Here is a 17,417-nt window from a genome sequence, read left to right as displayed (position 1 = left end):
GAGATTCGGACTCACAACCCTTGGATCCAAAGGTAGGCTCTGAGCCACAGAGGGAGTTTTTATTTTAAAAACTTTCCTCTATAAAAAAGTCTGTCGTGAATTCAGGCTTTTGTATTTTGTTTATAGGGTAAAATATTAATTTGGAAGAAGTTAATGTTGATGTTCTTAAGTTCTCATAAGAAATTCATTATTTACCACTCATAAACAGTAGATCTTCGAACCATCCATAGATAATAGAATTGAGCTGGGAAATAAGAAAAATAGAACACGCCTTTATTTTTATTTATATTCATTTTTATGTAATAAGAAGAAAATACAGGTGAACATTTTAACTTTAAATAAATATATTTACACATGATTGTGATAGAGTGTAACCTTGAAACCAGGAGGAAGTTTTCATCTTTCTTGGATGTAGTTGTAGTTACCTATTTTTATTGGGATTATGCCACAATTTTATATTAAAATAAGTTTATTTTATCGTTTCGATTTCCACTTCGGAAATCGTTCTCAAAATACAAATTTTCGAGGATTTTTATACAGGGTGTCCCAAAAGTAGCGGAACGGTCGAATATTTCGTCAAGTATCGGATCGAAAAACTGAAAAATACGAGTTCAATATTTTTCAACAATCTATCGAATGCCACTAAACACCAAGGGCGGATCCAGAACCGATTCTCGGGAGGGGCCATGAACTTTTTTTGGGTAGGGGTACCGAAGGGTCTGGGGGTAATTTTAAAAAATTAAGATTACAATAGTGAGTGTTAAGGCACTTTTCACACACTTTTGAGTACCATAAAGACATTCAAAACTTATAGTTATTAAAGTATTATTAAAGTACCGATTCTTATACATTTCTTCGGATCCATGCGCAGTTCTTTTAACAAGTTTAATACTATTTTTCCCAATGCTTCTACTGTCAGGCCTTGTTCTTCCCCTCTTTATAGATGATTTTCACTAATTATTTTTGTATTCTCATAAGCGTCAATGAACTTCACAAAGTCTTCACGAATGTTGTTATTGTGTTATCAACTATGTATTAACATGTTATCAATTGATTTTGACTGGTGCTACTAATGTATGTTGCTCTGGAAGATGCTGTGGATAGGTGTTGTTTAAGAGTCGTATCTTCTGATGCGAGTTTAAACCTTAACAATTTCCCTCATTGCTAGGTCCAGCATCTTCGTCTCGAAGCAGAAGGCTATCATCACGACGGCCTCTTAGAAGAATATTTTGTCGACCTAAGAACACTATAGATGCTAATATTGGTCTTTCTCTATTTTCTTGTATCTGTTTAGACCTCTGAGAGTCTATCTGGTTAAAATTACTGACTTTTGTGGGTTGCGATAACTTTGTAGAAAATCCAGCCAAACCTGAACGAACTTCTTGTGGTATGATGTTTTTTCATGGGTTTGTATGGCTCCGTCTTTGACCATGAGTTTGGCGAAACATGTTAAAGGTTTCATGACAAGGCTTTGGGCTATCATCCCTTTATTATGACCATATTTTTCGTCAGAAAAATGGAACGCAATACTTGTAAAACAATCCCCTTTGACTGTGCGAAAATACCAACCAATTCCTTTGTTCTAAGTGCTGGTGACCCAAGTAATGCTTCATTTTTTTTCTATTCTTTATATGTACAGAATATATAAATTGATACGATTTTCATGACTGCCAAGGTCGTTCTAAAAATTGACACTTTGTAAAATTATCAACATTTTGATTTGCAAAACATTCTATGTCATTCTTGAAGCTTTATTGCTTGAGAAAACATATTTATCTCCTGTTTTATACATACCTATATATTTATTTTATTTATATATGTGTTTGAAACTAAAAACATTTTTTGAACTGCAAATATGTAAATTTATATTTTTTTAAATTCTCGGAGGGGGCCATGGCCCCCATGGCCCCCTCCCTGGATCCGCCCTTGCTAAACACGAACCCCCACTCCACCCCCTGGAGGTGGGGTGGGGGGTAACTTTAAAATCTTAAATGGAAATCCCCATTTTTTATTGCATATGGTTTTAATGGGTTTAAAAAGGAAAATACACGTATTTAATATTTTTTAAAAACCTATCGAATGACACCAAACACGACCCTCCCACTCTACATCCTGGAGGTGGGGGGGGGGGGGTTGGGGTAACTTTAAAATCTTAAATATTAACCCCCATTTTTTATTGCATATTTGGATTCCTTACGTAAAAATAAGCAAATTTTGTTGCTTAGGTATTTGAAAAACCAAAATAGGTACATGAAACTTACGTCAAGTGGCTGTAGCTTGTGTGACGTATGTGGAGGAAATACAAAAATGTGAACATGGTGTTGTCTTGCTTCTTCAATCAAAGCCAAATTTTTTACGTGTGTTGAGTGCCCATCTAATATTAGGAGTAGGTACAGGATAATTTTCAGTTGGATGTGTGTTTCAGAAAATGGGGGAACCAGATATTGCTCATTTTTTCTGTCTGCATCCATCCAGATTTATAAAAAGTCACAATACTTCCTTGAGGCAAGTTTATCTCGTAAATAGAATTTCTTCTCTGACGAGGAATAATAAGAAAAGGTGGAACGTAATGACCTGCAGCACTAACACAAATTTCGGCTGTAATTAGAGTGCCTCTCTCACCAGATGTCAAGTATCCCACCTGCTTTTTACCCTTTACGGATATAATTTTTGTTGGACAGTAGTTATACCAGTTTCATCACAGTTGTAGGTTCTGCTGGCAGAAAATGCATATTTATCTTGAAGTTCAGCCAATAGAGCAAAAAATGTGTCGACAGAAACTTTATTAAAGCCAGAAGCTCTAGCTGCTGATGTGTTTTCTGGTGTTCTCAATGTCATTTGGGGATGCCTTTTTAAAAATAGGTACAACCAGTCTTTACCAGGTAAACAGTTTTGTTTATAAAAGTTGTTTGGAATTTTACTAATTTCTGCATACTGTAAAGCTAAACTTCTTAGTTCTAAATAAGAAAGACCAAAAAATAACTTATCCATACCAATAAGGTGGTCAACTAATGCTTTTTCTTGTTCCGGACTGAATACGGTTTGAAATCGGCCTAGCTTATTTCTTACGCTTCTTCTTCATTTTTTCCGGATTTGATTCTCCGATTTAACGTAGCAACAGGAATTCCAGAATTGCCTAGCAGCTTCATTTTGGCTAAGAATACCCGTTCGCACAGACCTGATTGCAGCTTTCATTGACTCCACAGACCATTGTTGTTGGGTCGCTGGAAAGACAAATATTCTTTTTGTTAATGGTGGCAATCAAGTATAATTACATGTGGAGCAAAGTGAAACGATATTTCAGTTTGCCCCATCTATTAATTTTTCACATTGCCCCAAGTGGATTTAAAAGCAACACTGGTCCAGTAAAAATATTTAACCCTAACCTAACAATCTATATTTTGTATAATAGATAGTTAACTATAATTGTTTTTGTGTGTTAGTTTCAAAAATATGTTTAGTTAAACACGATAGAAGAATTAGCAATTATATGACAGCCCTGGCATTAAGGCTATCTGCTCCCGGTGAGGGTGGTTATCCCTTATCCGAGGGGTGGAATAATTGGTACGCTTTTACTTGTTGAGTTGTTTTATTTACACTCGCATGAGCATAAGCTGGTAGCACCGCACCCAAAGAACGTCTCGTGTAGAAAGAGACACTATCTTTAATGTGGAAATATTACGTCTGATCACCAAAATAGAATGACGAATCTCTAATATAATAATAAGAATTCCCTTGTTATAGTTTTGCTGTTTATATATTTAGAAATGCCTATTCAGCATCGACCATGAAAAGTGTTTATAATTGACTCTGCAATTATTAGTGAATCGTGATCTAGGATAACAATATTTATATAATCGAATGAAGGTTGTAATATTGTTATGATGACATAAATAACTGAAAGTAATTATCGTAGATAATTACAGGGTGTTTTTAAGATATATCTACTGAGTACAGATGAATTCTTGTACAATTACACTCACCTGCAGATATTACAAATTGTCGACCAAAAATGTATAAATAGTGATATTTTCAATAACACCGACAGACGACTGCAACAAAATGGTCGATAAGCACGTACTACTTCTAAACGTTGACTGAATTGTAAACAGTGGCGACTCCGTTCGCGCAAGAATTTGAAAACGTGCTATTTCGCTTTACCCCACCATTTCACTTTACCCTTCCCTCCCCTACACGTATTTAATATTTTTTAAAAACCTATCTAATGACATACTATCAGATCTGGATTCCTCATAATAAAATAAGTAACATTTATTTGAAACATATTTTAGAATTGTTGATAGATGGCGCTATAATCGGAAAAATGTGATTTATTAACGCCATCTATCAACAATTCTAAAAATGTTTCGAATAAATGTTACTTATTCTTTCACGAGGAATCCAAAACTGCAATAAAAAACGTTAAGATTTTAGAGTTACCCCCACCTCACCTCCATGGTGGGGAGTGTGGGTCGTGTTTGGTGTTATTCGATAGGTTTTTGAAAAATATTATACACGTATTTTTTGGTATTTCGTTTGGAAGTGTATTTCTCGAGATATTAGACCGTTTTTATAATTTGCCTAGGATATCACGATAAATCGTTTTTCCGATTATAGCGCCATCTATCCAAAATTCGTAAAAATGTCGCCGTTAAAAGTTGTTTATTTTTAGAAGAGGAATCCAAATCTGCAATCAAAAATGTGGGTTCCTATTTAAGATTTTAAAATTACCCCCCACCCCACCTCCAGGGTGTGGAGGGGGTCATGTTTGATGTCATTCAATAGATTTTTGAAAAATATTAAACACGTATTTTTCAGTTTTTTAATTCTATGTTCATTTCGTGAAATATTCGACCGTTCCGCTATTTTTCGGACACCCTATATGTATTTTTTCAAATTTGTCTTCTTTAGGTTACACCCTCGATGCCCGACATTACATTCTTAAAAATAATCCTTAGAAAAAGATGGAAGTCAGTTCTGGAAGATATTTCTTGCTCTCTTAGACTGAACTCTCATATATAACAATTTGTAGCACTTGTTGAGGTTTGTGTTCTGTAGCATTAGCAGTGAGATCACGGATGGCAGCTTCTATAGCGTTTTCCCATTCTTGTTCTTTCATCTTTTTGCCTTTTTTACCTCCCGATAGTTTGGGCATGGTAACCTGAAAGCAAAAATCAGTTTGAATGGAAGAAAAACATATTATTTAAATGCTATAATTAACCTTTAATGGAAGACGTGGAAATATTGTCACATATGTGCAGGGCCGCCGAGAGGGATGAGCTGGCCCCGGCAAGAAGTGACGAACGATCCCCTCGCAAAAAGTGAAGAGCGAAAAAAATTGTTTAACTTTTATAGAAATAAAATTATCAATAGTAAAAATATGTAATGGAAAACATTTCAAAAATAATAGTTATTTATGATATAAGTGTTAAAAAAGTACAATTTTAAGGTACGCATGTCAAAGTTTGCAGAATGAGCCATAGTCTAGTAAAATAAAATTTCACTACATGTAAAACAAAATGTAAATTCGTACAGGTTGAAACAAATTTTATATCAAAGTTTAGGTGGGTACAAAAGATATTTTCAAGAAAGTATCCAAATCACACAAGGGGATCATTCTTTAAATAATTAAAAAGGGGTCATTTTTGCAAAAAAATTACTTTTTTAACTGCTGAGGTCATTCAATTACTAATGAAGGTCTATAGGCTTATTTTCTGCAAAGTTGAAGGGTTAATCTTTCACATATAACTTACTAAATTAAATTTGACCCCCTATTTATTTAAATAATTATACATGAAACTTTAAAAACTAATTTGCAAAAAATTATTTTTAGCGTTTTAAATAAGCACTATAAAATATCTTGTTTTACAGGAGAAGTTGCACTATGTTATCAGTATTAATAAAAAAAAATTAGTCCAAAAATATTTAATATTTTTTGAGATATTGAATTTGTTTATTAAATGTTACTCTATTTTCAATTGCAAAAACGCGGTTGTTGCCAAAGAAATATTCACCTGTATTAAATCTTATTAGTTTAATTTTTATGTATATTTTCGATAAATGTATTGATAAATTCAAATTTCAATTAAACTTCCCCCTAAAATGACATTTGAAAATTATTCAAATTTGTTTATAATTTGTTTTTTTTTAATAACGTCGCGGGGATTAAATATTTTGAAATGCCGTTTAGATAATTGGGTTTCTGGGAATTTTTCACTAATTAACAAATTTTTTTGTCTTTTTTTCCTCTTCTTTTTTTTTTCTTGGAGTTATATTACTACGGGCCCTTTTAGGGTTAAGTTTCATTAAGAATATCGAATCTCTAAGTTATAGATTCTAGACCTAAAAATATTAAGATTGGTCTAAAATCACTTAAATAAAATGTGGCTGGTTACTGAGTTACAGGGTGTTTAATTTAAAAATTAAAAATTATTTTTACCAAGTACTTTCAAACTATTTGACGCATCCTTATCATACTTGTCAGAAAGTGTGGGTCCCATACAGTCTACTAAATTGTGACAAATAAAAGTTTCTAGCTACTACCAGAGGCGTACGACAGGGGATAGTTAATGGTTGACCCTTTCCAAATTCTACGCCACTGAGGGAATTACTATTTTAGTGAAATTTTTCGATTCTCCAATACTTTATATGTAAATAATATACTCTTTACTGGTAACGATTAAGTCATTAGTTTTCGAGATGTTGGACGTTAAAAATGAAACGGCATAGTTATTTTGATTCATTCATTCATTCATTCATTTTAAACTTCCAATATCTCTCAAACTGATGACTTTATCGATACCAATAAAGTTATTTACATACAAAGTATTGGAGAATCGAAAAATTTCGTTAAAATAGTAATTCACTCAGTGGCGTAGAATTTAGGAAGGGTCAATCATTCACTATCCCCTGTCGTACGCCTCTGGCACTAGCTAGAAACGTTTATTAATCACAATTTAGTAGGGTGTATAATAGCCACACTTTCTGCCAAGTATGATAAGGATACGTTAAATAGTTTTAAAGTACTTGGTAACAATAATTTTTAAATTTTTAAATAAAACACCCCGTAACTCAGTAAGTAGCCACATTTTATTTAAGAGATTTTAGTTAAATCTTAATATTTTTAGGTCTACAATCTATATCTCATAGACTCGACATTCTTAATAAAATTTAACCCTAAAATGGCCCGTAGTAATATAACTCCAAGGAAAAAAAGAAAAAGAAAAAACGACAAAAAAATTGTGTTAATTAGTAAAAAATTCCCAGGAACCCAATTATCGAAACGGTATTTTAAAATACTTAATCCCCGCGACGTTATTAAAAAAACAAATTATAAACAAATTTGTATGATTTTCAAATGCCATTTTAGGGGGGAGTTTAATTGAAATTTGAATGTATCCATACAATTATCGACGACATACATAAAAATAAAAATAATGAGATCTTAAGCAGGTGAATATTTTTTTGGCAACAACCGCGTTTTTGCAATTGAAAATATAGTAACATTTAATAAACAACTTCAATATCTCAAAAAATTTTAAATATTTTTTGACCAAATTTTTTTTGCTTAATACTTGTAACATAGCGCAACTTAGTCTGTAAAATAAGATATTTTATAGTGCTTATTTAAAATGCTAAAAATAATTATTTGCGAATTTGTTTTTTAAGTTTTATATACAATTATTTAAATAAATAGGGGGTCAAATTTAATTTAGTAAGTCTTATGTGAAAGATTTACCCTTCAGCTTTGTAGAAAAAGATCCCATAGACCTTCATTGATAAGTGAATTACCTCAGCAGTTAAAAAAGTATTTTTTTTTGCAAAAATGACCCCTTTTTAATTATTTAAACAATGATCCCCTTGTATGATTTGGATACTTTCTTGAAAATATCTTTTGTACCCACCTAAACTTTGATATAAAATTTGTTTTAACCTGTACGAATTTACATTTTGACTTTTTTTTATTTTATTAGGCTACCAAGCGAATTCTGCAATTCACATCACATGAGTACCTTAAAAATGTACTTTTTAACACGTATATCACATTCGCCAAATAATACAGATTAAATTAAATTTTAAAAAACCTTTTAAACCACCTTTTAAAATAAATGAAATATAAATATTTTGACGTTTCACAATTTGACAATTCACTTTCAACTGCAGTGCCTTAAAATTTTAAAGCACTAGTGCCTTAAAGTAGCATTTTTAACGCTCCTATGAAGTGCTAAAAATTGCATTTTTAGCACAGTTGTAGAAAATATTTATTAAATTTTGATTATATTTATAATAGTCAAAATATTTATAATACAGGTGGTTTTCGAGTTTTCTGATTGGAAAAGATGTCTTTAACTTTCGAAAAATCGCATGATTTTACCAAATCATTCTCAATGTACAAAGTTGATAGGCGAGTTAACCAATCTGCGACTGTCAACGGCAAAATATTCTTAACGCAATAACGACGTTAGGGAATAATGAATCTTATTCGAGATGTTTAATTTTATTAAGTAAATCTATTGGAGAAATTGCAGGGAAAGATTCAAGGAAGGAACAGTATAGGTAGAAGAAAAATGTCCTGGCAGAGAAATCTCAGAGAATGGTTTGGATCCAGCTCAACTGAACTCTTTCGGGCTGTAGAATAGCAATGATGATTGCCAACCTTCGTCGGGGAGATGGCACGTAAAGAAGAAGATTGGAGAAAGTTAAGATTTACCAATTTTATCCTTGTATATTGCTCTCAAATGAAAAATTTCATCTATCAATTCTTCAGTGATGTCTTCTTTATAAAACTTGCGCAATATATCAATTTTTTTCTTATTATAATATTTTCTTAATGTCCACAAAATGTTAAATAGCGAATGAACTTCATTTGCCGCATTAAATATTCTGGTTAAATTGCTTATTATTTGACAATATTAAATAGTTCACAGCGAAATATTGTGTCGGGCTCAAAATTACCAGTCGCATCACTACTAGGCCCAGGCAATCATCAAAAAATCTCACAGGTTTCTTGCGCCGTTTTTCTTTATTTGATGTAAATTCTGGATTTATTCTATAATTGCTGGTAACTAACTTAGATTTTTCAACAATGGAAGACCTGATCCCTTTAGATTCTGATATGTTTTTAGAAGCTTCTGATGATATGTTTAGAAGCCCTGATATGTTTTTAATCTCAATATCCATAGTTATCTAACTGCACTGCAAATTTTACACCAAATCAACTAAAGGTCATGTTAAATATAACCGAGGATTAATTAACCGTATTATGGACATAAAGTGAATAGCAAAAAAAACGGAAAAAATTACGTCTTTGGTCTGGTCGACGCCGGGCCCCTTACATCGCCGGGCCCCGGTAAAATGTACCGGCTGTACCGCCCTCTCGGCGGCCCTGCATATGTGAGGTCTCTAGAGCTAACTGTCCACTTAAGATAAAATTTCAAGTTTGGTCTCGGGTGTTGTCGATTTGAGATCACTTGTTGTCTCGAGATGGGCATAAGAGACTCACTGATGATTTTATTCTCGAGACCAACACAATTTCATGTCGACTAGAGAGTCAACACAGAGTACAGAGTCTACTATATGAAAGATAAAAAAGAACTGATGGGTAAGAAAATGGGTGCATCGTTGAATTGACTTGGAAGCCGGTTCAGCTCTCGTAAATAAGTTGTGGTTGGAGGATGCACAGCAGTTCAAAAATTTTATTAGAATGTCTGCTGTGCAGTTTAAACTGCTTTTAGATTTAGCAAAACATCATAATTACGAGAATATAAATTTAAATTGTGTAACTTCTTTTTATTTCATTTGCATCAGAATTATTAAATTTTGTTGCAAACTCATCATACAAACGCATATTTTTTGCGATTTCTGTATAACTTGTGAATAATATTCCCCAAGAATTTTTTCTTCGTAAAAAGAAATTATTTGCGAAATTTCATCATCGGTCCAATGTCGCGCACTCATTTTTTTACTAAGTCCATATTTACTTTTTCCCCAAACACCAAACTGAAACTAGTCTCAGCTGTTCTGGCTCGACAGAAGACGGCAGATTAGATCTCCAGTATAGAAATAAACATGTCCACTTCTGACAAGCTCAGTATTAGCGACAAGGCACAACTTGTCTCCGATAGAGAGTTCTCTCGAGCCCATATACATTTGTGAGTGCAGTCTCGAGATTGCTCTCGAGACTATTTTATCTCAAATAGATACTTAGCTTAAGATGTACAATTAAAATTAAAATAGCTTTTCACAAAAAATTCACAATAGCTTGTGTAATGTTTTTTTTGTTTTATTTAATTTTTGTTCTAGGGGATGAATATTAGTTAACCTGTTTTCCTGGTACGTATACATATGTATAGGTATCATCCCCTAGGGATGAATATGTATAGGTATCAGGTAGCTATTTAAGTTTGTAATAATATCAGTTTTTTTATATACTGGAAAATAAATATATGGATTTAAAAGAGATTAATGCCTGGTTGCACCAACAGACCTTAAGCTCCAGCTTAGCTAAGCTCAGCTTATACTTTAATACTGGGGCCACACTAGCGTCTAATACCGTTAATTATCGCATTATTTGTGTTAGAAATATGTCAAATAATGCGATAATTGACGGCATTAGACGCTAGTGTGGCAGCAGCATAAGGACTTACATTTATATTTAAGCTTAAGGTATGTCTTAAGCTTAATATCTGTTGGTGCAACCAAGCATAAGGCTTCAATAAGAAAGACGATTAAGTAACTTCACAAGAAAGTATAGTCGATCCTCTCTAATACCATTTATATGTTACAGTTCAAGTTGATTATCCAGTTGGAGTTGACTATTCTTAGTTCGAGTCAACTTAAAAGGCTGGTTTTAGTAAAAGTTGATTATAAATATAAAATGAAGATGTTTATTCAACATTTATTAGTAAAAGCAGACTCCAACTAGAAAAACTATACTCTTCCCAATGACATTTAGTAAGAGTTGATTCACACAAACAACGGATTCTAGAAATTAAATGTTACTGGATATTTTTAAGTCGTGATAAATAGTTGAAACGATCAAAGCAAAGAGACACACACTTATAAAAAAGCACGTGAGATTATACTCGTATAATCTACATTTACTGAATCGATCCAGTAATAGTCAACCCAAACTAGTAAGAGTTGATTCTATTTTTACTAACACCCGCGATCTACTTTTACTAACAAGGGTTAGGAAGAGTCGACTTCAACTAGTAAAAGTTGAATTAAATTTTTCAAAAGAAACTCTTACTGCTCGTTTTAGATGGAGTTGACTTGAACTAGGAATAGTCAACTTTAACTGAAAATCAACTTGACCTGTAACATATACATAATGTGATACTTCAATCTCTTTCTCATCCAGGATCTCTTCAATAACTTAGAAATTAAAACATAATTTACCACTGTCAAGACTTTCATGAGGTCCTGTTGGAAAGCTAGAACGTCCAGTCCCGGAGCATTTTCAGCGAACTTCCTGAAATTCTCAGCTAGCGGACCTCTGAGAGCTTGCAGTTGTCTCCAAGAGTGTGCGTACTGCCTTCTGACCAACTCTATTATTGTTGAAGTCAAAGCTAAGCCGACCAGGATGTATAAGGTACAAAGTAGCATATACTTGGGCTGTTCTGAAAAAAATATATAATGGTATAGGTTAAATATAGTAACTATTAGACATATTTTAAATCGTCAATGCAAAAAACGTTTAAAAATAATATACATAAGCATAAGATAATAAGATCAATCATAATGACCAGGTTTTCCCTTCAATCTGGTCCGAAGCAATAATACTACCTCTTCTCAAACCTGATAAATCCCGGACATCACCAGAATCATATCGACCAATATCTTTAACCAATATTATATGTAAAGTGTTAGAGAAAATGACAAATAAAATACTGAGATGATATTTAGAACAACAAAAACTACTTATCCCACAACAAAGCGGATTTAGGCAAAATCGATCCACTGTAGACAACTTAATAGACTAAGGGCCGGTTGTTCGAACGCTAATCAACAATGATCACTATCAAATATTTAATTACTGTCACCAAAACTGTCAATGTCAAGTTTTATTGGGTTGCTGAAAACATAATTGATTAAAATTATGAGATTAGTTAATCAATTAACATAACAATTATTAACATAATTGATTAAGTAATTTCATATTATGTTTTCAGCAACCCAAACAAAGTTGACATTGACAGTTGGGGCCAGTAATTAAATATTTGATAATGATCATTGTTGATTAGCGTTCGAACAACCGGCCCTTAGAGTCAGGCATACATGAAGCATTTGCAAATAAGCAAGATTGCATCGCAGTCTTCTTTGATATTAATAAAGCTTACTATACTGTGTGGCGATTCAATATCATAACGAAATTGCATAATTGGAATATCAGAGGAAATATGTTAAAATCCATATCAAATTTTATTCAATCTCGCAGCTTCATAGTTCGATCAGACAACGTTAAGTCGGATAAAAAAGTTCAAGAGAACGGAGTACCACAAGGATCAGTTATAAGCTCAACCCTTTTCCTAATAGCCATAAATGATATACTTCAACAATGCTCACCGATTGTCAAAGGAAGACTATACGCTGATGACTTAGTTTTATTTGCCAAAGGAAAAAACTCTACATCTATACAAAAACATTTACAACAAACAATCAATCAGTTAGAATCATGGTCTAGGTCTATCGGATTACAATTCTCACCGACAAAAACTAAATGTATTCTATTCACACGAAAATATAACACTCGGAACTCCACATCTGAAGCTATATAACCAAACTCTCAGTTTCACAAATAATGTCCGATTTTTGGGTATGGTTTTCGACCAGAAGTTATTATGGAAAAACATACAGAAGAACTTAAAAAATCATGCCAAGCAGGATTAAATTTTATGAAAACTATTTCCAGCAAAAACTGGGGAGCAGATCAAAATACAGTATTACATGTATATAAATCTTCAGTCAGATCCAAACTAGACTATAGTGCGATAGTTTATTCATCAAGCAAAGTATCAGTATTGAAAACCTTAGAAACTGTTCAAAACACAGCTCTACGAATAGCTACAGGTGCGTTTCGAACGACACCAGTTGAAAGTTTACAATGCTTAACAGGAGAACCACCTCTAAGTTTACGATGTAAATATCTTTCTCTCTCATATGCTTCTAAAATAGCCAGTAATAAGGAACACCCTACCTATACCATTACGTTCACAGATCGATTTCAAGGCACTTTATCTGCAACAAGATTAGATCCACCATTTTACAAAATAGTTAGGAGAAACCTTCATGACCTACATCTTCAATTTCCTGAAATTATCCCAATAGATTTCCCAGCTTCTCCACCTTGGTTAATACTAGGGAATGCAATCCCGACTCGAGATCGTAAAGTCGAGATCCCTCGGGATTAGAAATGTCAATCCCGCGGGATCCCGAAATTTACGGGATCTCGTCTAGGTAAAAAAATATCTAATAATCACATGACTGAATACGATGAAAACTGCTTATTTGTGATAGTGAGGTTAATTAAAAATATTATTTGAAAGAAAACAAATGCCTTTATTCTTTAACTTTTACTAACTAAATAATTAAGTATCAGTTTTAGTAACACGAAGAACATAATCAAAACAAAAGTAAATATAGTGCTCAAGGAGATCAAAAAGTAGTTACGGCCCGTAACTTTCAAAAGAGATAAGAAGTTACTTTCAAAATCACCCGTAACTTACGGGTGATTTTGAAAGTAACTTCTTAAAAAACAAAGTGTATCTAGAGTACTATCTGCTAACCGGCATCTAATATCCGTTGCAATGTAGCCAGCTGCTGAGAATGCCCTCTCAGACTCAACACTGGTTGGCAACAGCGTGATTAAGCAATTATATGCAAACTGCAAAAATCTCCTCCTTGTTCCTCCACACTCAAATAAATCCATTCCTTTTTTTATTACGGACTCTAATTTGTCTAAGTTTGTGGACCTGGCTACACGTGTAAAAGGACTTTTAGACGCTCGCAGAGTTTCTTCTAATTCCTCTTGAAGTGAAGTAGGATTAGTTTGTGTAGCTACTGCTACTGCACTTAAATTTAAATCCTCTGCAATCATAGAAAGTGGCAAGTCATCTTCGTTTAATACTGTGGTATTAATCTCTACTTGGTTTGGTTCATCGCGATATAATCGTGTGATTATATTTTTAATTTCTTTCCTTATGAGATATTTACTTGGCAATTGGAAAGTCTCGTTGCCTTTCCATTGTTCTAAATCATCTTGATAATTATTCGCATTTTTCAAATATAACAGCGCTGCAGTTGCTTTTATTCGACGCTCGGAGATACGATTGTTCATCGAAGATACCAACTTTTCTGAGAGAGGAGTTTTTAGGTCTTCTAGCTTTCGAATCATGAAACGCAACGTATGTTCTGCACTAACTAAATCAGTATCTCGACGGCACAGTACCTCAACGGCCAACTTTACTGGCTGAAATGTATTTTCCAAATCGATAAGGACAAAATGTTCTTCATCCGTGAAAAAATAGTCTGAATTGGAACTGAGTGAGAGGTCAACTAAGGTCTTAGCTACACACTGCTTTACTCTATTGTATGTACTTATCATGTTGCATAGGCTAGACCAACGTGTCTTGCAGTCAAGGACCAGCTGAATTGTTTTGCCAAACTCTTGCTGAATATAATTCTGAAGCATATCATTCTTGGTAGGAGAATTCCTAAAAAGTTTGACGCATTTTCTTAGTCTCGATATAATCATTTGGTATTCTGTAGCCAGATCAACTTGTCTTATAGGTAAGGAAAAGTATAAACCATTATAATTATCCGGATTGTCGTCCAAGACTTCTTCCTCCTCCGCACTGCGATTTGTGTTCAGTTCAGGGTCTTCAAATTCTTCCACTTCATTAGATTCTACATTCTTCTTATAAATGACATCTGTTATACCTAATTGTACACCGTGGGCGTAGCAAAGCTGTTGTAGTAGTTCAATCAGTCGACCAACTTTCTTCATGACGCTGGCTCCATCGGTCGTTATACCGACTATGTCGTTATCCAGGGATAAATTAAATTCTGATAGTTTTTCTTTCAGAAGCTGAACACAAGACTCCGACGACATACTTCCAAAAATGCGCGCTAGTCCAATATTCCATTGAGTAGGCTCACTGTTAATAATTGTGTCTACATTAACATTTAAAAATCGCCGATTCATTCCAGATGTCCATTCTTCAAACGTAACTGTAAACCTATAATCTTCATTCTTCAACTTTAAAAGATCTTCCTTCACTTTCATTTTGAGCGTCGTTCCATAATTCATCACAATTTGTTTAATTGTATTTGGTGAAGAAGGCAATTTGTAATTGATACCTTTCGCAGCAAAAAGACTCTTCATGTCCTCGGAACTACAAAATACTCTAAATGGTAAACCATCTTTGGCAACCATTCGGGAAATCATTAAGTCTTTTGTTACGTTAGAATCGGATGGAAAATAATCACTGATTTTGATTTTCTTCTGTGGTATTTGGCAATTTTCACGATCTTCTGGTGTAAATTGAGCCTCAACATCAATAGGCGACCGCGCAGCTGACGACGATGCTCTAGTAGACGCTGACGACGTCGAAGGTAGTGATACATTTGACTCAGGTGTACTTGATGTTCTTCCGACTCCCGCAATTTTTGTGTCGATTTTATGGATTGCCATCATATGGACGTGTAAACCTTTTGTAGACCCGCCTGAGGTTTTGAGTAAATTATTAACGGCTTTCTTGAAATATCTCCATACCGGTAAACGACTGCTAAACTCCACGTAGGCTTGATCTGAATTGTTTTTCGCCATTTTAAGTTACTAGTAATCACTTATTACTTATAGGGAACCAAAAGTTATATTATTATGTATTTAACTCACATAAACAACATAAAAATGCGTAATTTAAGGAAAAACAATTACTAAAACTGCACGAGCATAACTTAAACAATTAGGTAGGTAAACAAACAAATGGCTGCCTCTGCCTGCCCGCACGCATGGATGATGCACCTCTTTCTCCCTCCCTCTGCAGTGCTATTCGGCACTGCACTCCCGCCCGGCCGTCAGTCAGTTCAGTCGGCGCACCGCTCGCGTCCCGAGCAGATGTGTGTAGCATCGCTGACCATTGCCGCCCAATCCCGTCAATCTCGAACGGGATCTCGTCATATTATGCTTCAGGATTGATCCCGAAAAATTACACGGGATCTCGCGAGATCGGGATTGCATTCCCTAGTTAATACCAATTCCCAAAATTAATACTAACCTTTGTATATACAAAAAAGTGAGACTATAACAGACCTAATCAAACAATCATTCTTAATAGAAATGGAAACTTATAAAAATCACTATAAGATATACACTGACGCATCCAAATCATCAGACGGTGTTGGTGCAGCCATCCTCACACCCAATACATAATTAAAATTTAAATTCAAGCATATTACCTCGTCATTCACTGCAGAGCTGTATGCAATATCACAAGCACTTACTATCCACATAAAAGAGTCGGAACAATCCCCGTCTCTCATAATAACCGATTCACTCAGCTCACTTCACTCTATCAAACGTCTTTACACCAATAATCCAATTGCCTTACATATCCAATCAGAAATAGCGATTATAAATAAAAATAAGATCACTGTCGACTTTATATTTGTCCCATCGCATTCAGGTATACAAGGAAATAAAGAAGTAGATCTACTAGCCCGCTTAGCATCCTTCAGCCAGGACTCCATTCTTATTAACGAGGTTTCTTACGATGATTTGAAGTCAGAAATAAAATATAAAGTGTTTAGTGCGTGGCAAGATAAGTGGAGTGCGTCGCAAAATAAACTCAAGGAAATCAAACAATTAGTGAAACCGTGGCTCCAACCAACAGCGAACAGACCCGACCAAGTGAGAATAGCACGTTTACAAGCCTAGGACACAGCAACCTAATAAGGGTTTGCTCACTACGGAGACTATCCTCGCTCCGACCCTCGCTCCCTGGTATTTATATTCGTGAATTCTCGCATTTAAAATAAATACATCATTTTAAATGCGAGAATTCACGAATATAACGAATATAAATACCAGGGAGCAAGGGTCGGAGCGAGTATACAATCCATTGCTCTCCGTAGTGAGCACAACACATAAACACCTCTTTCCGCGAACTGTGCCGCCTATGTGTGAAAACTGTGAAACAACACTCTCCGTGAAACATATCGTTCATTTGGAAGAAGAGGGTTATAAATAACAGTTATAGTTGTTAGTTACTAAGAATTTTCACTTTTTCAGTAGAAAGGTTTTAAGATTCATATTAGTTTATTTCATTTATTTTGTGCAGTATTTATTGATATTATAGGATTTAATGATTGAGTATGATAGATTTCTGATCTTTTTATCATTCTGACAAGAATCT

The 17,417-nt window shown here is 34.1% G+C and overlaps 1 protein-coding gene across 1 annotated transcript in view; it reads right to left on the bottom strand.

The window, feature by feature from the left end:
- Positions 1 to 267: 267 nt before the first annotated feature.
- LOC114329390 (TWiK family of potassium channels protein 7) overlaps positions 268 to 17,417 on the bottom strand; it is a 330,581-nt gene continuing 313,431 nt past the window's right edge. Inside the window, exons 6-7 of the mRNA XM_050642206.1 lie at positions 11,401 to 11,621; positions 268 to 5,161 (exon numbers count right to left, since the gene is read on the bottom strand). Of these exons, the coding sequence (XP_050498163.1) occupies positions 5,000 to 5,161; positions 11,401 to 11,621 (383 nt within the window). The 3' untranslated portion in view covers positions 268 to 4,999. The remainder of the gene's footprint in view (positions 5,162 to 11,400; positions 11,622 to 17,417) is intronic.

The sequence above is a fragment of the Diabrotica virgifera genome, chromosome 1, assembly GCF_917563875.1.
Source record: "Diabrotica virgifera virgifera chromosome 1, PGI_DIABVI_V3a".
Classification (NCBI taxonomy): Eukaryota; Metazoa; Arthropoda; class Insecta; order Coleoptera; family Chrysomelidae; genus Diabrotica; species Diabrotica virgifera.
Note: the sequence above shows the minus strand (reverse complement) of the source record. Positions and strands in the feature narration are given on the sequence as shown.